The 24367-nt window shown below is 44.8% G+C and overlaps 1 protein-coding gene across 1 annotated transcript in view; it reads right to left on the minus strand.

The window, feature by feature from the left end:
• The window catches only part of RYR3 (ryanodine receptor 3), a 472179-nt gene that overhangs the window by 24749 nt on the left and 423063 nt on the right, over window positions 1-24367 (minus strand). The window contains exons 70-86 of the mRNA XM_081119125.1: window positions 21829-21999; window positions 21487-21546; window positions 19867-19998; window positions 19297-19409; window positions 16439-16535; window positions 14402-14508; window positions 13932-13983; window positions 12897-12950; window positions 11879-11978; window positions 11647-11726; window positions 9879-9955; window positions 7298-7371; window positions 6526-6621; window positions 5973-6061; window positions 4700-4828; window positions 2369-2473; window positions 554-635 (exon numbers count right to left, since the gene is read on the minus strand). Of these exons, the coding sequence (XP_080975251.1) occupies window positions 554-635; window positions 2369-2473; window positions 4700-4828; window positions 5973-6061; window positions 6526-6621; window positions 7298-7371; window positions 9879-9955; window positions 11647-11726; window positions 11879-11978; window positions 12897-12950; window positions 13932-13983; window positions 14402-14508; window positions 16439-16535; window positions 19297-19409; window positions 19867-19998; window positions 21487-21546; window positions 21829-21999 (1618 nt within the window). The remainder of the gene's footprint in view (window positions 1-553; window positions 636-2368; window positions 2474-4699; window positions 4829-5972; window positions 6062-6525; window positions 6622-7297; window positions 7372-9878; window positions 9956-11646; window positions 11727-11878; window positions 11979-12896; window positions 12951-13931; window positions 13984-14401; window positions 14509-16438; window positions 16536-19296; window positions 19410-19866; window positions 19999-21486; window positions 21547-21828; window positions 22000-24367) is intronic.

Here is a 24367-nt window from a genome sequence, read left to right on the forward strand (position 1 = left end):
CAGTCAGCTCTTTTCTGACTGTGATGATTTGGAAATGGGCAGGAGGGAGCAGCAAGCCATAAAGACTACACCACTAGGAGCCAAGGGGGATAGAAACAGAGGGAAGGAGGAGAGGCTATACCAGTGCCTTTTATCTGGCCTGGGGCCTGGGAATTGGTTTTGTTAAAAATTATTGGGGACACATAGGAATAAGTGGTGCCCCTCTTATCCCCTTAGACCTAGGAGGGTGACCAACTAGATGGCTGGCATACACACTGGCAGCCAGATGTACTGAAAAGCAATGGGGAGAGGGAGAGGACAGGGAAGAGCAAAGCTTGGAGGTTTTCCCCAGTTCATTCTGGCTTTCCTATTGACATAAAATGAGTTGGTTTCAGGCTTTGTCCATCAGATCATGTGCCCCTCACTCATTTTTTTGTTGCTGAAAATTTGGTTTTCTAACCAATGTCATATGGCATGAGTGACCTGCTAGGAGGACAATCTGAGCGATTAGTATGGTTAGTGCTCGGACCAATTACAGTTTGTGTGAATGCCTAGTTATACCAAACAGCCCAACCTTCCAGGAGGGACAGAAGCATCACCACCATGTCCTGAAGGAGATCCAAGAGTTCCTTCAGCAGCTCGATCTGACTGGAATCCTAGAACAGAAACAGGAGATACCCCTGAGCTATCTGATCCCTCAGCAAAGTACAGGGCAGTGAGCAAGGAGAGCCTGCTCTGGAAATGCTGGGTGAAGGCTGCGTCAGTCTTGGGGATGAGCTCCCCTCTCATTGTGAATGCGGACGTCTTACCATCCACTGTCTGTGGCGTCAGGAAGCTTGCTGTAGCAGGGCTCGGCCAATAGCACTCTTTTACGGTTTTCCTTTCATTCACACAATGTGGCAGGGGTACCACTTGCTGTCCAAAACTACTGAACAACCCAATCCACCAAAGAGCTGTCAGGTATCTCTAGTAGCTGACGCTGTTCTTTATACTGGAGAAATACAAATGATCTTTTTGGGGATACTACTGCAATCCAATTAAGGTGTTGAGATTAAAATCACTAAGTGGGTTCTCCTTTTTTTTTTTAATGTATTAATTTAGGCTCTGGATTAATGTAGGTTCTCCTGAATCTAGTTGGTGGTGATCTTGGTGCCACTGGTCCCTTAAAATGTTAAATAATTGAGGCTATTCCTCCACACAGTTTGATATTCATCTGTTTGGTTTTATTTTCAGCATTGCACGCAGGGCATTGCCAAGTTAGCACTGTGCTTCACACCCCACATCACAGAAGCAAAATGATCCCTGGAAGATCTGAGCTGGGCACTCTGGGGGTGAGATTAAAAAATGCATCTGGGCCACACTTCTTTTACAGACTCTCTCTGAAGACAATTATTTGTCTAGCTCTTCAAATTTCAGAGGGATTTCCCCACTTCTGGTGTGTGTCACAGCTTTATACAAAACACACGTGTGGAATATTACAACTGGAAGAGACCTCAGAGGTCAGCTATGCTAACTCCCAATATTTTATAGCCGATGAAGCAAAAAAACGGAAGAGGGAAGTGACTTCCTGAAAGTCACCAGTGAGGAGGTGGCAGGACCAGGCTCTTGTCTCTGGAGCCTCTACACCGTCCTGCCCTAGCTGGGTGACACAGGAGTCAGTCGGCTGACATATTGTTGCCGAATTAGCAGCCCTCCCGAGAACTCTCTCCTCCCGTAAGGCCAGAGTCAAAAGGGGAAAAATGAAAGGGTTAAATAGCACATTCCAGAAGAGAGGAGGCAGATGTGAGAGCCTTGAACAGTGTACACATTATTTAAGTTGATGCTGCAAATGTTATTCTAATCAGCCTGAAACATCCTGAAGGTCTCCCTCATGTGTTGCCATGGAGAGAGACGACCAACTCCTACATACACTACATTTATTTGTTCATAATAAATGTTCTGAGCGAGTCCGATTCATCTTGCCAGAGAGATGGGGAGTGAGAAGGAAAGGCAGAAATGGGGCGGGAGGGGGAAGCGAAGATGAGAGGGAGGGCGTGTGAATTAGAGACGTGCAGACGCCCGACAGGGCGGACGGGGCGGTAGCCTGTTATCAACGACAAAGCAGTGACAGGAAGCAAAGGGGATTAGTACCACAGAAAGCAAATGTGGAGGCAAGTATGAAAACTTGGTTGGTGGGACACCAGGAAGGAAGCTGCATCCATGCAAAAGCCCATCTGGGGCATCCATTCCCGCCTCCCATTTAGACCCCATGGTTTTTAAAAATGAGACCTAATCTGCTTGGCTTTTTCAGCCACATGATCAAGCAGCCACATCCACAACGAGATTATCAAGGGGTGGGGACTGACTTAGCATTTCACACCAACGACCCACTAGGGATCGGCCACAGTACCTGGGAGAGTTTCATCTGCATGTTAGCAAACACGTGGAGGAAGCCGACCACCGCATCCCACAGCCGGCTGTGAGCCAGGCTCTGCTGGTTCCCAATGCAAGGGCCCTACGGAGAGCAGGACATCCTGTTTCACTTAAACAGCACGAGCTGCTCTGAAACTGGCCCGAGGAAGGGCGTGTAACACCAGCTTATGTGGACAGATAGCTCCTCCCCAAAGTCACATATTACGTGCTCAATATTTCCCCAAGATGTTAACATCGCCCCATCATAGGATCCTATGACTAGCAAAAGCCACTAGGAATTCCACAGTCTAGTGATTTCCAGAGATTTTCTTTTAGCCTTAGAATACGTTCTTCAAATAAAATCTTACACTGAAGGACATTATTTAATAGAGTTAAATGCTTTAGTTGAAACAGGACTGAAAGGAACTCCTGCCCACTTTCACCTACACCTTGCTTACAAGGGGTCCTGAGGAACTCAAGGGTTCCGTGGAGCCCAATGTGAAAATCAGGCCCTAGCACATCTATTGTGACCTGGCAAAGCTACATGGAGAATGCTATGACCACATGGCTATCTACTCAAGTTAAAACAAAACAAAACACTGAATAATATTCCTGGTGTCCAATTACTTTTAGGATTTTCTTAACATCAACCTGAATATCAGGTATAACACCATCTCTAACTATCTCTTCTGAAAGCCAGACACAGAAGGATGACAACTACCAGTTGGCATTTTCCATGTTAATAACCTTTCCTGTTTTTGCAGATCATTATTCAACTGATATTTCTTACCCTAAACTCTTCCCTATAGTTTATTTTTTCTACCTTTTAATCAATTCCCAAATCACTCTTGGGTAAGAAATTTCCAAAAGGAACACTGATACTATCTCATGTGCTATAACAGTCTTGGCAGAATTTCCAGGGAGGAGGTGAGCAGGAGAAATACTGCCTGCTTCCCTAAGTCACGTGAGCATGTTGAAAAATCACTGTTTATGGACATTTGGTGTCCGGTCCCTAGGAGCCTCTGGATTCTTTTTGGAACAAAATCCTTTGTGGAAAGAAACTAAGTGTCTCCTTTACTTTTGGGTTAAATGCTGCATGGGACATTCTGAGGATTGGGATGGGTTCTGCAGAGAGCAAATCAGATGCCTGTCAAATCTGTTCAATGATCCTTACAGGCATCTCACACTGTGTGACACTTCAGATGAGTCACCTGTTCCTAGGCTTCTCTCTCCATGCTCTTACCATCCTTGGATGACAAGGATCAATCTCTCCCTTAAAATCCTCCTTTTCAAGTTGACAGTCTTAGTTTTGTGTTTATCTTAGTAATCAAATATGATCTGACTGTGCCAGTTGACTCATCTTATGTATCTTTTCTTTCTTTTAATTTTTTTTAATCCTCGCCTGAGGATTTTTTCCCCCATTGCTTTTGAGAGAGAGAGAGAGAAACACTGATGTGAGAGAGACACACTGATTGGTTGCCTCCTGCACACACCCCAACTGGGGCCAGGGATTAAGCCCACAACCGAGGTACGTGCCATTGACTGGAATCGAACCCAGGACCTTTCAGTCTACAGGCTGATGCTCTAACCACTGAGCCAAACCAGCCAGGGCCATCCTATGGATCTTTAAAAAATTTATGTAACATCACTGAGGACGGTGACATGGCTACTGATTTTATAGCAAATTATGCCCGAGTATGTCTTTTCATCGTAGCTAGACCATGGTAGGCAATGAAGAGAGAATGCTGTGAACCGAAAAAGAATGCTGCAAGATCCAGACAGTCAACCTGCAGTTCACGTCTAGATTTATCTGCCATAGCACCTGGCTATGTGCTTCTGAAGTTACCTCTTCCACAGAGTTCATTTCTGACAAATTCATAAGGTCTCAGGAATTCTGTTTTTAATCTCAGGACTCAAGGTAACATTATTTATGCCTTTACTCCTTCATTCTAGCAATCATTTCCCTATTCCACTGACCACACTTACTGAATACCTATGATGTGCTAGAAACTGCTAGAAATGAAGAATTTTAAATTGAATAAGAAGTTTTTTGTCTTCAAAAAGCTTTCAGTCTAGGAGGGAAAGCAAAATATAACTAGGTAAATGCAAGTGTGACAACACTATGAACAAGTCACAGTGAGGACCCATAAACCATAGCATCTCATAGAGTGTAGGTACTACTGGTTCCTATTTATAGAAAAGAAGTGTTGTCAGCAGTAGCCTAGATGCACAGTCCATACGTGCATCGGAATATTCTGCAGGGAATGTAGAACACGGGAATGTTGAAAATGTTCCCATTGCTTTTGAGCATGCATTCTGTAGCACATACCTGGATGTATTCTGTAAGAGAATTGAAAATCTGCTTTGTGACCGCCAGAGCTTTGGAAAAATTGTGCTGTCCAGATTCATCAATTATGTCCTTCCCTGAGTAATACCAGTAGAAATCACTGATTGATTCCTGGGAACAAACAAGTAGAGTTTAGTTTTTCTCAGGCTTCAGTCAGTGTCGCTAAACTCGATGTTTGGAAAGAGTATGAGAGAGTCCTACATCTCTGTGACCTCTTGGTTAAGCCAGGAGCCTGGCACTCTGTGAAGACGCACAGAGGTAGCTGGTCCCTGGCATCTCTAAAGGACAGATGCCCCTCCACAAAAAAGAACAGATGGGAGAGAGGACCACTGGACCTGGGTGACTATGATATAAGACAACTTACCCACAAGAAAAAATGTACATGGAAGAGAATAATGATTATCATCCAAAAAATCATAATGGCAACAACATAACAGCTAACACTGAGTGGCAGGCATGTTCTGAGCTTATTAGATATGTCAAACCTCTCAATCGTTACTCTCACCCTATGATATGGGTCCTATCCAGCTTATAGATGAGAAAACTGGAACACAGGGAGGTTAAATAGATTGCTCCAGGTCACAAACTGTTAAGTGGCAGAAGTGAATGAAGAATTAGCAAAGAGAAAAGAGAATCCTTCTTTGTGTTTGTGTAGGCTTTCCTGATATTATTTGGATTTTCCTTCAAACAGTTAAACCAAGTGACTTCTCAACACTAAGAGCTTGTAGACTCATCTTATTTGTACCACTTTCTAGAACTTTTCCTCAGAGAAGAATCTTTCCTCAGTCATAGGTTGTATTAAAGCTCTGGGGCACTGTGGCTAGGTTTTCACTGGCAAAATTAAAAGAAACCAGCATTTCATAATAGATTATATGGTTTTAAACCATCTCCCCCAGGTCAGTCTTTGAACATTCAATTACACATTTTAGGCAGAGCAGGGCCTCAAATAACATTGTTTTGTTCAGTGTCATTTGGTTATAATATTGATGAGATGCTGTGGGAACTTAACTCTTGCTTATACCTGTTAGCCTATGGCAAAACTGGCTTCATTGTAAGTCCTTTCTCTTAAAGTCGCAGAACCTCTTGATCACGATGAGGACTTACTGTATTTGACTTCCCATATTGTGTGTGGACATAGATGACAATACTTTCCCTACTGGGGCTTGACTATCTCCTGGGTGTCCCTCACCCTGTGTGACTGTCTTTAGCTTTTGGAAGCACATCTGAGACATGCCACCATCCACAGCCCACTCACCTGAAGACGCAGGAGGTAGTCCACGGTACTGATGATGACATTCACGGTGGTGGTGTTGCCCATCTGAGTCCGCAGGAAGTTCTGAAAGTCTGACAACACCAGGGCTGGGTCAGAGCCCATCCCTGTCATTCCTAGGGAGCTGGCCATGCTTTCTTAGGTTAACTCCGACGAGGCACACTAGGTGAACAACCTTACAAGGGCACCCTGTTTGGGTCTTGGTGGATCCTGCAGGGCAGAGCTCTAACCTGAGCCCTCCCATCTTGGTGACACCAGAAACTGGGCCTAATGAGCCTTCAGGGACTTGACAGGAAAGCGCTGAGTATTTAGTTTCACCATCTGAAGATCTTGGAAACAGCATAGCCTGGGTGGCACTAAATAACTTTAACCATGAGTTAAAGGTCATTCTACATAGGGTTTCTTAGTTAGGGATGAATTAACTGCTGCCCTTAAGTTAGCAACTGGTGGTATTGAATGTGACTTCCTGAACTGAATCATAATTTTGTACATGAATTATTTGTCAAATAGTTTTGACAAATCTATCTGTTCCACTTACCATTGTTATGTCCTTCACAAAGTAACTGCAGGAATCTAAAGAGATCGCGTGTGAACTCGTCATTCTGGAGTACTTTTTCACCTTGAAAACAGGATACTGGTAAGCATTTGCTTGCTTCTCAACATAGAACACTTTCTGATGCAAAAGATTGCAAAAATGCTACCAGAGCTGTGTGAGAATGGTGAGGAAAGGGAACACTGGAAGAATGCTGATCAACCTGATGAACCCGGAACTGAGGCTGCGCAACATAATGACCAGCGAAGCTAAAATATTTAGCCCTAGGATGCATTTGTTAGGAAAACAACTACGCTAGTGGCAGGGATGGTTCACAGACCATAACCCATGCTTTGCAGATGGAAGACTCTTCTTTAATCAAACATCAAACTGATGGGTTAAACTCGGCATGCAGCCACCAAGCCTAAAATGTGTTGGAGCTGAGGCAATTAGATGGGATCCCTTAGGAGTCACACATGGTAGGAGCTCAGGCCAGAAAGTCAGACTCACCTCGCTCACGAACAATGACTGGTGATGAGAGAAAAACAGAAGAATACAAAGTAAGAAAACCATAACTACCACGATAAACTGTCTTTAGCTAACACTGGCTCTACGAACACATCCAACCCAGAGGGTGGCTTTATCAAGATTACTGATGGAAATATTTTGCTGAAATGGAGCAAGTCCTTGAAGATCAAGAAGCAGTGAGCAGGGGCTCTAACGGGAAATAGTTAAGATTTTTTTCAGGAAGAGAGTGGCCTTCACATTCGTTACTTACGTGTTCCTTCCTCAGTAACCATCCCCAGGCCTTCAGCTTTATTCTGTCTCTCAAATGCATTCAAATCAAGGACACTTGTAATAGACAAAGGAAAACAAGGTTCAGGGCTACGCACACTGGGAAAACGGCTTACTAACGTCAATGTGCCTGTTGACTAAGAATATCCTGTCCTTGGATTATCATAAATGCACAAACACATCACAGTGTGTTTGAGATTCAAATAGGTTTTGTGCCAAGTAGTGTTGCCCAAGGAAGCCTAGAGTCACGGACCTTGCCACACCCATGGAGAGGGGCAGAAACACTTGTGGTGGCTGTCAGTGTTTGTCCAGTTTGAGTCCTTTCTTATGGATGAAGATTTAGAAAGGTTTTCCAAATAAAGGAGGAACAATTTGTTTCTAAGATTTTTCAAGGGAAAATTTACTTTAAAGTGTCCTAATTAATGTTCACCTCCCACATTTACGTACTTTCTCTGAGAATCACAAGGAATTGTGGCGTTTCGTACTTAGGATGAATACTGACGGACAGCGCTACACATTTTCGGATTTCGAAGGGCCATACTCTAAGGATCCTTGTATCATTCAGCAGCCAAATAGTAAGCGAGATTAAGCTTTCTAGAGGCAACGGTGTCCCTAGGTGTTCCTGAACCTTTGATAAGTTGGTCTTCATTTTTGTCCCCACTTTCCCCAACCTTTCCAGTCACAGCCACCATCAAATTCTACTTAGTCAGGAACCCCTAGTACAACCACAAAGCTTAATAAGGACCATATTATTTCCAACTGGGGCTCATTCTATTGCTCTAACGGACTCTAGCTCCTTCCCCAATCTGAAAGGTTTCATAGAACATAAGGTCCCACAAGCCTATAGCTCTTAGGGAAGCTTATGGCTGAATCCATTAAGATTCTGCAAAACCTAGTCTTCCTTTTAGCACTGGGCAAAGGAAATGACCATCAGCTTGGAAAGACATTAGTGGAAAACCCAGAACCAATTTTCCCCTTTTAGGGAGTCTTGTAGAAATATTCTGCAAATCAGATGAATTTAAAAGAGACAACAGTGAAAATTCCTATTGCCATCTTGTTGGCTCTTCCCAGATCCTGCCGTCAGAAGGGCCTGTTCAGTAACAAAACTACCCTTTTATTTCGGTATTGCTGTCACGGGAGCAGGGTACTGGACGCAGCTGCTTTGAAGCAGCGGTTCTGATTAAGGAGGCAATCCATGCAACAGGCATTTCTGACCCTTTCCCCATCACAAAACTCCCATTTCAAATGTTCTAATTTCTCTAATGCTTAAATGTCTTACAAGTATGTATTATTTTTATAATCGGCATAAGACTACTAAAATACCTTAAAACTTCTGTTAGAACTCAGTTGGCCTTGAGGGTATGTCACCTGTCCCCCAAGCCACCATTATAAATGAGTTTAGCAATATTAAGTATTACTGACCACCAAGAGAGCTCTTAGGAACTTAATTGAGAACTTCACGAGCAATATGGAACTGAACTGCCTTGATTTTTGCCACCTGAGTCCACATGTATGATTTTACCCTCGGTGAATCAGGCCTGGCAATATTACATTTTCTTTTTGCAAGAGAGGTAATAAACGAATTGGCTGTCATTGGGGGGTAAACGGAGGTAAGAACGAGGGATTGTATTGCAGCTCAGATATGCTCCCTTCAGGTCCAGGGTACAATACTCGCCCAATCAAGTAAGGTTAGTAAATTACAAAGTCTGCTAAAAAAAAGAATGTTCATCCTCCAAATGTTCAAATGGAAAACGTAATGTTCCATTTTAGAGAATATTAACTGGAGGCAAATGAGCTAGATAACTATAACTTTGAATTCTTTTTAGAATGAGTTGCAAACTGTTCAAAATATGTGTGAATAATAGAGAAGAAGCTGACGCTTTGCTTAGATTTCTGGCTCATTTCTGAAACAAGCAGGTGTAGTAATCAGACTTTTGACTACAAACCGTTCATTTGTCAGAGTTCAGCCATGAGGTGCGGCTTCCACAACTTGGTAACGTAAATGGGAAGTTCAATGCCTTGCTTTTTAGGTTATGTCAAAATGTTCCCACGTTAGGATGTACCTCTGTCAAAATATATACCCACCAAATATCTATTCAGACTCAAAAGACCGGTTAAGGCTAAAGATGAACAAAATGCCCAATGAAAACATAGCTTTGAGTCACAATGAGGCATTTCTCTTCTTTTCCATTCTTTTCTGGTTTGGCTTATATGAACATATATGTTTACAAGAAACTCACGCTCAGTTCTGAGCATAACAAAAAAGGAGGTGAGGGTGATTAAAAAGCCTAATGAACAGGTGTAGAGGGGTGTATGTGTGTGTGTGTGTGTGTGTGTGTGTGTGTAATGGAGATTACATTTCCCCCTCTGAATACTGTTTGAATACAATCCTGAAAGCTGGAGGAACAACACTCATCCACCCTCTTCACTTTCTGCAGAGGGTGACTCCTCTCTTACTGTCCCACCATACGCCAGTTTACTCCGTGGCTCTCCCCATCCCACCTCCCCTTCCCTTGAATAGTGAAGAGTTTCAAAAATGCTGTGGCTGGTTTCCCCATATTTACCTGCAAGACTGCATCAGACCAGAAAGGCTTTGAAAGAACCCAGCATCCTTCTTCTCCTTCAGGTAATCTAACATTTTCTGCAAGGGAGACACATTTTAAACGGAAAAACAATGGAAACTATGCCATAAGTACTGACCCTCCTCATTGTAATGGAGAAATGGCAAAATTCCAGCCAAGCAGGCACGCGGAGTTGGATCCAGGGTGGTGGGCTATAACCCTGTGCACTGAAACCTGCCATGTGTCTGACCCCACCCTCTACTTACAGAGCCTGAATCATTAGGGTGGACATTTTATTTTATAAGGGTCCACTGGTATTTCTGCTAGGGCAGCATAGTAGGTCTTCCACATTCGTAGCCTTACTGTCTGAAGCCTCTCCTATTTGGGAACAAGCACCGAGGCCACGGTTTAGTAATGCTTATGGTTGGGAGGTAGGAGCTGAACAGCTCACGCAATGAGTTAGACACAGTGAAGCGAGGAGCTTAGCCAGTAAGGAGTCCCACTGAGAGCTCAGTCTCTCTTTCACAATCAGACTTCCTCTCTGTTACTGGGAGGGCAGGAACTTTGTCTGGCATAATAAAAATGTTTTGTTTTGTTTTTTTAAAAAAAGTCTTTTAAGAAAATCATCTGAAGGGGTAGTGATGGGAGAGAACAGAAAGTGAGGGTTGTCTTAGAAAATGGTGGTTCTTAATGAGAAATTTGTTTGGGATGAATAAAGGCTGGGAAAAATTATATTCAATAATGGTAGTTATGTCCTGGCTGGTGTTGCTCAGTGGTTTGAGTGCCAGGCGACACACTGCAGGATCGCTGGTTCGATTCCCAGTCAAGGGCATGTACCTGGGTTGCAGTTTCCATCCCCCGCCCTGGTGGGTGCATGCAGGAGGCAACCAATCAATGTGTCTCTCTCACATTAATATTTCTCTCTCTCCACCCTTATCCCTCCCTTCCACTCTCTCTGAAAATCAATGCAAAAAATATCCTCAGCTGAGGATTAAGAAAAAAAAATAATGGTAGTTATGAGTTTGGAGATTCTCAAAAGCACTGGGATATAAGCCTCACAAGTGCCAAGAGTATTTGAAATGTCACACAGACATCTGCTCACAGATTATTTGAGCCAGAACCCAGAGTGCCCAGGAGACACCGGTGCATTACTGTCTTCTGCAGCCAGTTCCAACCCAGACTGTTGAATGAATTCCACGTGCCAGGCACTCTGCTCCATGCTAATGTGTTCTCGTTTATTGCATGGCGGCAGCGGTTTCTATTTGCATCACTTGCTGCTACACCCTCCACCCCTAGAACAGGGCCCGGCTTTAGGGCATTGCCAGCAATCACTAAACAGTTGTTGAATGAACGAACAAATGAATGAACAAACAACAGGTGTGAGGGATTATGAACCCCTTTGCTCACAATAAGGCAGCTAATTAAGTGAAAAGGTTGAAGTGAAATGTTAAGGCTTAGAAAACTTCCTCTAGAGCATAATTGTGCAAAAAAAAAAAAAAATCATCTAATGATGAAAAAATATAATATTTTTCTCTTTGAACCCTGGGTAAACTCTCTTGATTAAGTTCACATGTGCCTGTCAACACCCAGCCTGGTTTTACCTGTGTCCCCAGCTACTCTCATGAAAGTGGCCACTAAGGACAAACACCAGCAAAGGTGATTCTGGGTGGCTCCCTCTGTAGCAGAATCAATTCCTCTTCCCCAAAGCGTGACAGCTGTCAAATGGGAATACCCCAGGAAGCCTGCACCCCCTCCGGAGAGTCCCCATTACCTGCTGCACGCCTGCATTGCCTCCATTCAGAATGGCGATCCCCAGCTTCAGAGTCTCAACCACCATGGGGCTCATCTCACCTGTCATGGTGAAGATCCGATTGCATTGACAAGGAAAGAGAGGGTAAACAGCACCTACTGGGCTTTATCAGGACTATTTCACAATGACTTCATTCACAATGTGGCTTCTCTGTGGTAGTGACAGGGGCCCGTCCAGAAACTGTGGAAAACACCTTTGCTGGCGCTTATCATCTGAAGGACCATCTCAGCGGCTCCGCGCTCGTGCAGCCGAGCTTGCTGATAGAGGGTTTTCTGCTTTTCCATTTCTTTTTCCTGGAAAAAATACACAGGGAAAAGATTTGTTTACCCCCAGGGAACTCACTGTGGGGAGGTAAGTTGAGAGAGATAATCTTTACCTGCCTGAGGAAGGTGACACACAAAGCAGATCTCTGAAGTTTGTCTGTTGGTTTATTTATTTATAAACCAACTACTCAGCTTTCCAGAACTGTCCACCCACAAGTCACTCATATTTTGATGATTAATTTTCCACTTTTTGTATGAGAGGCAACACGGTCCATTGCTCTTTTATACTATGACCTCAGATTAAACTGTGCTTGTTTTCAATGTTCTGGCATGCAAGGAGGCCTGGTCATACAAGGTCACCTGGAGTGTGCCTGTGCGACTGTAGAAAACACCCACTTGCCTAGAACGCTCAAACCACAGTGAGCAGAGACTCTACCAGATACGGGGCACTAGAATACCAAGGCCTTCCAGAACTGTAAATATAGTCTTCTATTTTCACTGTATACTTTTGTCTATAAAAGAGTAAAAGTCAACAAATACAGTTTTGTCTTGGGAGATTTAGGGTCCTGTACTGCGTCAAAATAAAAATTGCTATTAGTACATGTACAGATTAGCAGGGCCAAACCCATCCCAGCATCTTTGTTGCTTTGAATTTTCATTTTGGGATGTTTAACTTTGGCCTCCTGTGGCCCTTTACTACCATACTTGGGTAGAAGTATAAACCTAGTGGGGTGGTTTGCTGCCTGCTGGCTGCCCGCTACCTTCTGTCAGGCAGACAGACAGACAAACGGAACCACAGCTCTCAGGGTGCTTTCCCCAGGCAGGCTTGTGTGTTTGCCGCCAGCCACACAGGGTGGGCGAGCCACTGGCCAACGTCAGCACCCACCTCTGAGGCCCCGCCACTGGCTCTGGAGGGCGGCCCTGTCTTCAATCTTCGTGAAAACTTACTTCGAATGTTTTTTCCTTGTCTTCCTCCTCTTCATCTTCCCCATTCTCACAACTCTGGATTCCGAGGAACAGGGAAAGGAGACAATCAAGTTACAGGCAGACCTGATGAACGGGACTCTGCTCCACTGTGCCGGGGGACAGGACGCGATTCACAGGCTCCTCGGGACCTCAGCACATTGTAAAACCAAGAACATTCTGACCACTGCAGGCAACTTTCTACTCCAAATGCCACCTTTGCAGTTACCGAGAGGTTCGGAAATGAGAAATGGGGACACTGAGACCACACAATCAATGAGGACCCATCTGGTTTAAATGGAGACCTGAACTCTTCTACCTAGCCAAGTTCTAGTGTAAAACCAGAGACAGGAGTGCGGGGAGCTGTCCCTTTCTGAACAAGAACCAGGGGCTTGGCAAGAAGGTCAGAGACGTCTAGGATGCAAATCCCAAAGTGTCCTTTCCCATCGTGACCCTGTGGTGTAGCCGGTAAAGGAACAGGTGCTCTGTACCCCAACGTGTCCCCCTTTCTGCCTGACATGAAGGTTTCCCATTTGAGAAGGAGCAGTCCCCTTAACCACTCAGTGTTCCAGAGGTCATCATCCCTCCACGAGACACAGAAACAGCATCTCTGATCACGTGCCTCTTTTAGGACACTAGGCTCTCCCTCTAGTTTCTGAGCCTGTTTCCAAATGGACTGAACTGCCTTCACCCACAGATGTGTTTGAACTGTTGGACGGTTCTGAACACTGAGTGACAAGGCGAGGGCCATCCGTACGTCCCAGCCCTGCTTGGCTGGCTGAGCACCGCCAGGTGAACCTCGCCAGCCAGGACCCGCTGTTTCTGCAAAGCTTCAAGGCTGTCTCAGGAGGACGGGGGAGGGGTTTCCTAATGCCACCCGTATGGTACATGAACTGCGCTGTGCCTGGAGCTCACGTCATGACCGACCCCAGGCCTGCTGCTCAGCGTGACAGTTTCTGTGCCTGAAGAGGTTCAAGGGAGGACAGAACAAGGGGACAATGGGCCAGAAACCTGGGGTACCTTGGCCATCATGCTGGAATAGGAGGTGTACAGAGGGTCGTCTTCCAATGTGCTGGAAAGAATAAGGGAAATATTTAGCAGGCTACCTTCAAGGCCCAGCCGAAAAGGCCAAGAGCCACATACATCCTAAATGATACGCATTAGTGAATGAATTAGAACCCCCTCCCCCGCCCTGATTCTGAGAAACCACCCTGAAGATCTGAGTCTGCACTGGCTTGCCACTGAACTCAGGGAGGAAAGTCACAGTTTCAGGCTCTTTAATCTACACACTCAGCATCTGGCATTATGAGGACAGGGCCATGGCTTATGGCGTTTCCCTAGACGCTTCCTGATGGCCACCATTAGGGCAGCAAGGAGGGCTGCGCGAATCTGGCATCCCCTTTGCAGGCACTGCCATCAGCGAGAGGAAGGCTTGGGGTAGACACAACCACGCCAGGTGCCCGGAGATGCAGGGCCTCCGAGGTGCTGACCTCCTCTCCGTGAGAGCATTGCGGCTAAAGTGGAGCACGATCTGGTGGAGTGGGTCTGGCTGCCTCTCCGTCTCCATCTCCTCCTCCTCTTCCACCTTGGGAGATCTCTGCACAAACCAACGCAGACAGGTTTTAGGCGTGGATCGCGGCACACCCCGCACGGCTGCATGCGAGAAGGTAAAGCGCAAGGCACAGACTGCGTCAGACGAAAAGCACAGAGAGAAACCGCTCCGTCACGTATTTATTTCAGGACGCAAGCCCTAAGGATGCAAGGTTCGGCATATAGATGGATATATTTCTTTCAGCCAATCAAAGAAACATTCCAATTTTGGGTTAAAACGAAATGAAAGGAAAAGGAAAAGCCAAAGCCTAACCCCAGGGGAGGAGCTCCAGACCCCAGTTAGCAGAACTCGCATGCAAGCTCTGGGCACCCGAGGTCAGGAGGGAAGCCCTGGATGGTCCCCAGAGAGGTTGACCTCTCGGCCCACACCTGAACTTTCTCTAGGGGAACTGGGCCGGACAGAGGGATGGGGCAAGAATTACAAAGCCCTGGGGCCATTTTGAGGGGCTAACACGGCTCTAGACTCAACCCAGCTAAACATTTCTCTTTTCTAACCTCACTCCCGATTCTAAAAATCTTGTTCCTGAGAGATACCATCCTGGAGCTGCAAGCCTTACAGTTTCTCCTCTTGTAGAGTCTTTCTCTATCTCCTTTTACAGAAAGGGACAGAGCAGCTGATGCCAGAGGTCAAAGTGAGTTTCTAGCACAGCCAGCAGGGTGGAGCACATTCAGTAAGCTGGTGAGAACTGCACAGGCTGTGAGAAGTTCAGAAGTGGACGGCCGAAACGACGCTCACTGTCCCCTGACAAGGACCCGGAGGGCATGACGCTACGCGAAATAAGCCAGCAACAGAAAGACAGACATCACATGATCTCATTTATATTATGAACAAAATAAACTGATGAATAAAACAGAACCAGAAACATGGAAACACAGAACAGACTGATGAATCTCAGAGGGAAGGGGGTGGGGGTGGGAAGAGATTAATGAAGAACTTACATGCATATATGCATTGCGCATGGACCCAGACAATAGTGTGGTGAAGGCCTGGGGTGGCGCAGGAACCAGTTGGAGGGAGACAATGGGGTGGGGAATGGGGGACATCTGTAATACTCTCATCAATAATGATAAAAAAATCATAAAAAAAGAGAGAGATTGGGAAAACCGAGGAATTCTTTCTCACCGACAGCACATATGAAAACAATGAGGGCCATAATGACAAATGAGAAAAAGTAGGGAAGAAAGGATTAAAGGGGGGAAAAAAAAGATGGGCAGAGGAAAAGAAATACAGGGAGATAGGAAAAGATAAAAAGAGAAAGAAGTATAGGAAACAGTGAATATGAGAAACGTAGGGCAAGACTAACAGAGAGAAAGGGATATGAGAAAAAGAGAAATAAGAAACAGCAAAAAAAATTTAAAAAAACCCAAAGAGTAGGAGGGTTTATTTTCTTTCTGGACCAGGACGAAGCTCTGGTTTGCTACAACCACATTTCCCCCTGGTGTGTGATTGTGAGTAGTTTTACAGCATGAAGTCTGTTAGAGATGGGGCATGACACATTTTCCGAGGGCCAGCTACAGAAACGTGAGATTCAGGAAGGGGACCTACACGTGCCTTTATAACGCTGAGCTACTGACCCCAGATGCGGGGCCCTGGCTGGGGCGGGAAGCCTCCTGCGACCAGTGGTGCTCAAAACTTAACTTAGCGAGAACTTTGCACGGCATGGCTGTGCGTCCCAGGAAATATTAGTTGTTGACAATGACGACGAGCGTGATCAGTTCCTAGCACCTCCAAGGGAAATTTATTCTCTGGCTCTCATGACCATTAGCAGGGCTTCCCTGATAATTTATGCCGTTAATTCCTTTCAAATTTACACACTCGGTTTTTGTGTATCTTTAACTGTTATAACGCACACACATGAATACAAAAATCAAATCCATTCACACTCATATCTGCTCCCAGTTGAGTCAGTACTTACAGCCAGATCCTGTACTAGTCTCTCTTCAAAGGAATACTCCTCTGTTTCTATCCAAAATCTCTGATAGCCATGGAGGAAGAGGTTAATAGAGCGGTGCCTGAGCGGAAGGGGTGAGAGTGAGGTCAAGAGGGATCCATGGGACACCTTATTTTAGTTTGGGCGGTAAACAGTTAGTAAGCAGAACAGGCTTTTGTACAATTCTTAGCTTCTGATTGGTCAGCCGGTAGCATATCACCATAAGCATTTATTTCGAAGAACCCAGAACTCTCTAATATAGTGCTTCCTGGATGTCTGGGACCCCTTCTGAATGAACTAACAATGGCTAGTGGAAGACCTGGAGGTAACCATAATCTCACAAGGTCTTTATCACATTTCCTCTCTGATGAAAAATAATTCATTAGGCCAAGGAATAGCCCAGATGTATTTGTTTAATACGGCAATTTGGTTCTTTTGGCTGATCACCTCTTCAGGTTCCAATCTAAGTAATACTGATGGTGAATGGGTTAGTCTCAGATAAACTTTACAGGGCCTCCAAGGAGCCACGCCTGCAAGGTGCTGCAGCTTTTACTTAGGAAGTCACGGCTTGGGCGAGCTGAGCTTATCACCTAGCTCCTGTGTGCCTCATGCATTCTAGCTGTGGCCCTGGTATCTGAAAACTCTGAATAACTGGCACAAGCCACTCACTCCTTAGAAGCCAGGATTGAATCCTGGGAATATCAGCCACTGAATAGCAGTTAATTGATCACCAAATGAGAGGAGAGTAGTGAGGAGGGAAGGAGAGAAAAGGAACATGAAGGTCAAGACCAGAGTCATCAAGACCTAGTCAGGGTTTCCAGAACAGAGCCCTTGCCATCTTTCTTTAAAATCTGACCAATCAGAGTAATTTTTAAAAATTGTACAAATTGGTGTTTTTATGGTAATGTTAAATCATGGTCAAGAAAGGAGGAGTGTGCAGAGAATGAGCAGGTCCCTCCATAGGTTACATTACCATTAAAATGGGTATAAGCCTGTCATACTGAGTTTTTTCATTAACCTTTTCCAGCCAAACCCGTTGAAAGGTGCTCAGGAAGAAATTGTTAATTTTTTGTCTGGAGAAAAGCACACAGATTTTCTTTTAAAAACTAACACCAGAGAAACAGTTTCCATATAATAAAATCAATCCCTTTAGCCCTTTAATTTGGAAGCTTACATGCAGTTTATATCGTAAGATGGAGAACAGGCTTGGTCTCCACCCTCAGCTCCTTAGATAGTTTGTGTTGCTGTTATGAAATCTCCTTACAGTCCCTCACGCTAGGAGGAAATCCAGGGCAATCCCCCAAAACAATGGGGTTAGGGGTGGGATGGCCACGTTTCACCAAGGACATAGTGAGTTCCTGAACTTACTATTACCCACACAAGAGTAGAGTTGCTGAAGCATCAACCAAAATATGAAAGGGTGGTACTAACATTTTCAGTGGATTTAGGAAAAAAAAAATGCTTGTTTTTGAGAGATGAAAATTTCTGTCTAGCTGGTTCCTGGAGACATACTTAGAGCTGAGCCCTTCTGGAGGCCAAATTAGCACAACATCAGGCATGAATCCCCATCAGAAGGGAGTGTGAATGCCTTCTGATGTTTCACCACTTCTGGAAAACAGAGAAAAACCCTATGCATTTTGCTTTTTCTACTGGGTATGAATTTCATTTTTTGTTTTTTGGCCAGGACTTCAGCAGCCTTCACTCCCATGACAGCTTGACTTAATTTTTCAGCTTTTTATTAATGAATTCTACTTGATTCTGTGGTGCCTGATTCCCTTCCAAAGACACTAGTCTGTTTTCTTGAGAGACCTGGAAAAGCAAGTGTGTCTCAGAGGCCATGATTCTCCACCATTTTCAAAGGTCCTAACTAGGAGAGCTCAGTTGGCCAGTTGGCTCAGGAGAAGGTTGCAGGACACTCTGGACAAATGATGGTGAAGTTGTACAATTTGATGAAAGCAAAATGTCAAGCATAGGAATAGTTCTTTATCTGATATTCAAAAAACAAACACCTTAATTTTTTTGTATGGGATTCAGAATGTACTTGTCCAAGTCAGTTTATTTTTCCTGGTGATGTTTCTACCGATTTGAAAGTTGGTGAAGCAGAAGCTGATACTCAATTACCAGTTGACCTCACCAATTCTGAAATTAGTCTGAGGATGGAATGTGGCCACATCACCAGTGAGTCTTGGTGGTTGATGCTGGCCAAATCTGTACTGATATGCAGCACGTGTGTTCACACACATTCCAGAAAAGCCTTCACATATTTTTCACTTCAGAGTATAGACTAAACACCCAGATAAAGGCATCACGTCCTTGACTACCCTCTTGGGACAGTGTCCTTTCTTCATCTTGAAGGCACATACACTATGCAAAGGATTCTCAAGTTACATTTCTGTACCTGCTGAGGAAACAGTAATTTTGGTGTCATCCAAGTACCTGAGCAGAGAAATATTATTTGGTCTATTGATGGAATTTAGAGTAAAGTAGTTGAGAAAACAGTTCCTTTTTTCCAGGGTGCCTTCACATCCTCACAAAAAATCCCATGTAGGTAAAACTAGAGAGCTTCCATATGCTTACGTGGCTGACTTCGCAGTGCGCAACGGTGAGCCAAGGCAGGCATGGGGTACTAGGGAATCTCATCTGGTTTCAGTTCTCATGCTTACCTTGATTGCCTTAGGAGGCTCTTACACTATGTGAAGACTGTAATGGCTCCATGAGTGAAGGACTCCAATTTCTACCTTTTGGAGCATGAATGTCAGGGCCAAAAGAGAGCACAGCTGTGGGAGGATAGCTTAATTCCCAGCACCGGCTCATAATACAGAAGAAGATGACAGAATACTTGCCTGGGCAGGTTGTAGAGAGGGGCCATCCTGAAACAGGCCACCACTGCCCGCTTCCGCTGCTTAGACAACAGCTTGTGCCAGACTGCCTTCTTGGACCTCAAAGGCTGCTCCACCTGAGGAGGAATCACATGGGCAGGTGAGCATAGGCTGAGAGGGTGGGCAACTGCAGCCCAGACTTCTCAACCCTGCAAGAATTTGTATTTCTCAACTGTAGTCAGTAAAATGTACCCATTAGTAGATGATTCAGTTTGTGGAGGTCTTAGGTTTTCTTTCTTCTCTCAATTGTGTTTGGCTGTTTATTGCTTAACAGAATCTTTACGAATGGGTGGGGGACTTCAACAGGTCATTTGTGCTAATGACAAAAATTTTTAAGACACTGTGAGGGGAAAGAATTGAGGAGTCTGCTACCATGAAGCACCAAGATGGCACCTGGGTGTGAGCTGGGATGATCCCTGCTTCTTGTTTTCTGTCTTACAAGGGCACTTTTAACTAAGAGCTGAGTGTAGACAGGAGCTTTGTATTCTCCAAGGTAGTCTTGCTTTCTTAGTACTCAGCAAAGATGCTCCTTACCTGCTCCAGGTGGAAGACAGCTGCTGAAATTCTCTGCACACGCTCCACTGTCTTTTCTGGATTGGAAGGTTCTTCACTCTTCAAAACATCCTTGTAGAGGTTCAGTTGCCACTTTACAGCTGGGTCATCAGACTAAAAATTGAAGCACACACATGAGGTGAGCAGTCTCCAGTACTTCCTGTACTGAAACAGCCTTTCACTCCTAGCACAGTTCCATAATAATCAAGACTATTCTTTCTATTATTGCCTCTCTCTTATTTTCTCTATTATCTTTTTCTGGAATACTGTAGATGCTATGCAGGAACTTCTCATTCTAGCCCATATGTCCCTTAACTCTTCAGTCATACTTTCTATCCCTTTCTTTCTCTGTGCTACATTCTATTCCTTAAAGCAATTTTCCAATTCATAAATTCTCTTTTCAGCTGTGTCTAGCTTTTTTTTTACACATAGATTGGATTTTTAGTTTCAATGACTATTTTTAATTTTTGTAATCACTCTGAGGTCTTTTTCAACATTTTCCCTCTTCTATAACAAAAAATAATGTCAAGTCTTGATTTATGGATTCTATTGCTACCTTTCTCTCTTTAAATATTTTAACCATACTTAAATTCCTTTCTGCAGTTCCTTAGGCTTGAATTCTTCTCTTTGTTGCATTTTCTGGCTTTCTAATAATGGTAGGTTTCCTTTCACATTTTGTACTTTTAAAATATGAGCTTGTCTTTAGAGGAGTTCTATTAATTGGCATCACAGCCCATATTCTAGGGGGTGGAGACTCTCCAAGTGGTTTCATGGTTGTCTTCGCAGGAGATTCATGTTTTATTGGTTCAAGGCTAATTTCATGTAAGTTTCTTGCTTTGAATTTCTGTACAATGTGAGTAATTAGGTCCTACAGCTGTCTTCCGTTAAGGTTATTAGAAACCCCAGCTGCTAAAATATCTAGTACAGAGGACTCTACAAGTTTTTCCAACTGCATCAACTTCTCCTCAATACTATGATTTAGTGTGTCTTCTATTTTTGGGCACTTGGGACTTCTTTTTACTGCCTTTTTTTGGGTAGTATTTTTTTTTCTTCTATTATTCTTATATGTTTGGGAAGAAAAGAAGAGGCTATTTGTGCCAGCCTAGTCTTCCATCTCAGAGGATAATGTATCTCATGAAAGAGCTCTTCAGATTTGCAGGCCTGGAAAAATATCAAATAGCCTTTAAAATCAAAATTTGTCTTGATTTAAAAAAATTATACCAACTCAGATACAAAATTATTTTCTTTCAAATCTGGAGAGCAGGAGGTGCCAAGACTTCCCCCAGATGTCCTGTTTCCCTGTTTAACAACTATCACAGTCAGTAAATTCTGAGGCCGGGTCCAACCCCCTGCTCTGGCTGGACGTTAGTTCACACAGTGGGAAGTGGGAAGACATGCTTTACTGGTGTGGTGCCTCTTTGCAACTGCAAAGGAAAGAACAAAAATTAAGAGTACTCCCCCCCCAAGATTAAGGGGAGGGAGCTAATCCTACCAATTTAACACAAGTACTCTGAGACTGTTTTTAAAAAAACATGAGTAAATTAAGTGGGAGGAGGTCACCCAGAAGGCTGTGTGCATCTTCATTGTCTTTCTGTGCATCACCTTTTCCTGCAAGTGCAAGTTATTCCGCAGGTGTTCCTTCACCTCTTCATCTGTGTCCCTCTGTGGAAAGAGATGTTACATTTTATTCCTGGAGGTCACTATGGAAATGTAAAGTAGGGTGCAGGGAGGTATGACAGCCAAGGGAGAGTTTTGCCGGGATCTTTATTACAAGAACAAACGAAATTACAGAGGACTGTTCCAAAGGGAACATGCTAACTCCCAAACCGGCTCCAAAGATGTGCTGCCTCTCACCTTGGTTTCTGTCCATTTGCTCCTACCCTCCCCCCACGGAGGACTGTGCACCTGCCTTACACACTCAGCTAAAGCAGCTGCGCAACTCACACAGCTGTATCGTGCTTTTGCGAGGGAGATCAGCTCCTGGTCGCCTGGGGTGCACATATTCAAACCAATAGGCAGCATTTTCTTGAGTGCAGCCACGATGAGGGAGGTCTGGATGGAATACAAGTCTCCCCTCCGCTTCGTCTTCTTCCGTTCCTGGTCCTGTCCTCCAGACTAGGAGATGAGGTTGACAGAGACAGAGGGGCTCAGTGATTCTGCGAGGAACTGCCTCACTCGGAGGCAGCCTGCCTCCTTGTGGCCCTGTCAGTACAGGTCAGGCCTTAGCACATTTCAAAGGACAGTGAAAGGAATGTGTTGAACAAAGACAACCAGGTGGCCATAGAAGTCCCTGAGCCCTCTCCTTGTGGGCATGCTCACAGAACCACGTGACCAGACACACACCACAGACACCTACAGTCTTTGCTCACTTACTTCCAAGTTGAATAAATGAATAAATATGTTTTTTTCCCAAAATGATTTGAGAACTAGCAAAATGACTTTGGCTTTTTCATCCCTTACTGGGAAAGTTCATCCAATGAAGTGGTAAGTTTCAGAGAAGAGTCCAATGCACTGGGCTGAGGCACCCAACTAAGAACCTCAGAGTCTACACCCCTTGGGGGTGGGGGTGTGTGTGTGTGTTCAAGCAGACGAGGCACTGCAGTGACCGGAGTTTTCATGATGTCAGACTCTGAAAGAGCAAAGCTTCCCTGTGGTACCTCACTGGCTGGACTCAGCCTCAGCTGAATGGGCACCTGCTAGAAGTGTGTGTATGGAGGGGGGCTGGGGAGCCAGAAACATAAAATGAAGCGAGGACCATGAGGGAGAGCGAACTGGTGCTCACCAAAGCTTTGCTTCACGAGGCGCCCAGGGAGTGTTTGCAGCAGTGAGGTGGCAGCTCTGCAATTTACAATGAGCCCCGGGGCCCTGGGAGCAGGGCTGAGGCCAGATGCCTCCCCTGGGACTGGGATGGGCTAGAGCAGAATTCATTTTATAAAGGATTGCCTTTCTGAGAGGAGGAGGGTTAGGATGAACACTGCCTTGAGATGATCTCTTTAAATGACTTTCTAAAGTTTGAAAGAGGTTCAGAATTATTCATAGACAGTCTTCAAATGGATTCAATTTCTTTCACCCAGCTGCGGCGGCTGCATCTTCAGGTGGTTACATCACAGAAACCACAGCAAAGCCCCTGACTGGCAAAACCCAGTCTGGCCGACCACCACCAGGAATTCTACTGGCTGCAGGGCCACCCTGGGCTCGGTGATCCAAAGAAGCACGCCAGACCCAGGCCAGCAGTGGGAAGGGCAGTGAGAAATAGGAGGGGGAGGAAGAAATGAGGCCAAGAGGCAGTGGCTTCTTGTGTTCCAGAGCACAGCAGAAAGCGGGCTCACACGGAGGCCACAGTTCTATCATTTCCCAAGCGCCTGCAGGGTTCCGTACATGTTCTACCTCCGGTGCAGAATTCTAAAGGCTGTGGCTAAGGCAAAACTCATTTACAGTCTAAATTACCCTTGAAAATGCTTCATATCATCCATCACCCACTTTGATGTATATAAACTACGAGAGACCCTGTGCATCATATAAATGGAAAAGGCAACTCCTAACATGCCGTTTACAATCCAGTAAACGTGCAAAATGTAACGATGTGAATTTGATGCACAATTTAAATAGTTTCTTGCTCACTCTCTCTTTTATCTCGCCAATCCCAGTAGTTTATGATCAAATGGTGCATGTATAATGTGACTCCAATGTACCTGCTACTTAAATAAAACATTTCCAATTCTCCCAATGACTCTGAGATAGAAACAAGTTGGTTTTATCGATGAGAACATGATGCTCAGAAAAGTTAAGTGATTTTTGCAAGGTCACAAAACAAGTAGCATCTGAGTCAATGTCTAGACCCAAAGCTATGAGTCCATGGCTCCATTTCCCCTTTCTAACCGAAAACTCCCTGGGATCTGGTTCCTGCACATCCCCTTTCTCTGCCACATATCTTAGAGCAGACTGCTGGGGACAATAGCAGCAGATAAACATTAATGAAGAGACAGAGAAATATTTCCAAGTTAATAACCTGAAGTCACTGGAAAATTGTCTGAAGGTTTATTCTACCATATGCACATTTTATGCAGAAGCTCATGGTTATCTGCTGATTTCAAATCCTGGAGCTTAGTCCTTGGAAAACTCTCTTTGAATCATGGGAACCTTGCACAAGAGGCAAAAATGTACAGTGTGAAGGGCTGGGACCACTGATAGCAAGTGGGATTCTGACCCTGCAGGGCACACCTGAGGAGTGTCCCCCAGGTTCTCAAGCCCTGTCAGTATCCCTGTCTGTTAGCGTGCTGGCTGCAGAGTAGGTGGCTGGGGAAGGGAGCAGAGATAGCAAGGAGACCTCGGTTAGGTTAGGGCGAGGCTTGGCTGGCTTCCCCGGCTTTCCCATTCCAAGGGTGGGTAGGCCTACATTCACTCTTTGACAGGCAGTTGTCTTCCCTGGAGCAGGCCTGGGGGACCTCCAGGTGAGAAAATCCATCCTGTACCACCCCCTTGG

Source organism: Miniopterus schreibersii (genome assembly GCF_964146895.1).
Source record: "Miniopterus schreibersii genome assembly, chromosome: 1".
Classification (NCBI taxonomy): Eukaryota; Metazoa; Chordata; class Mammalia; order Chiroptera; family Miniopteridae; genus Miniopterus; species Miniopterus schreibersii.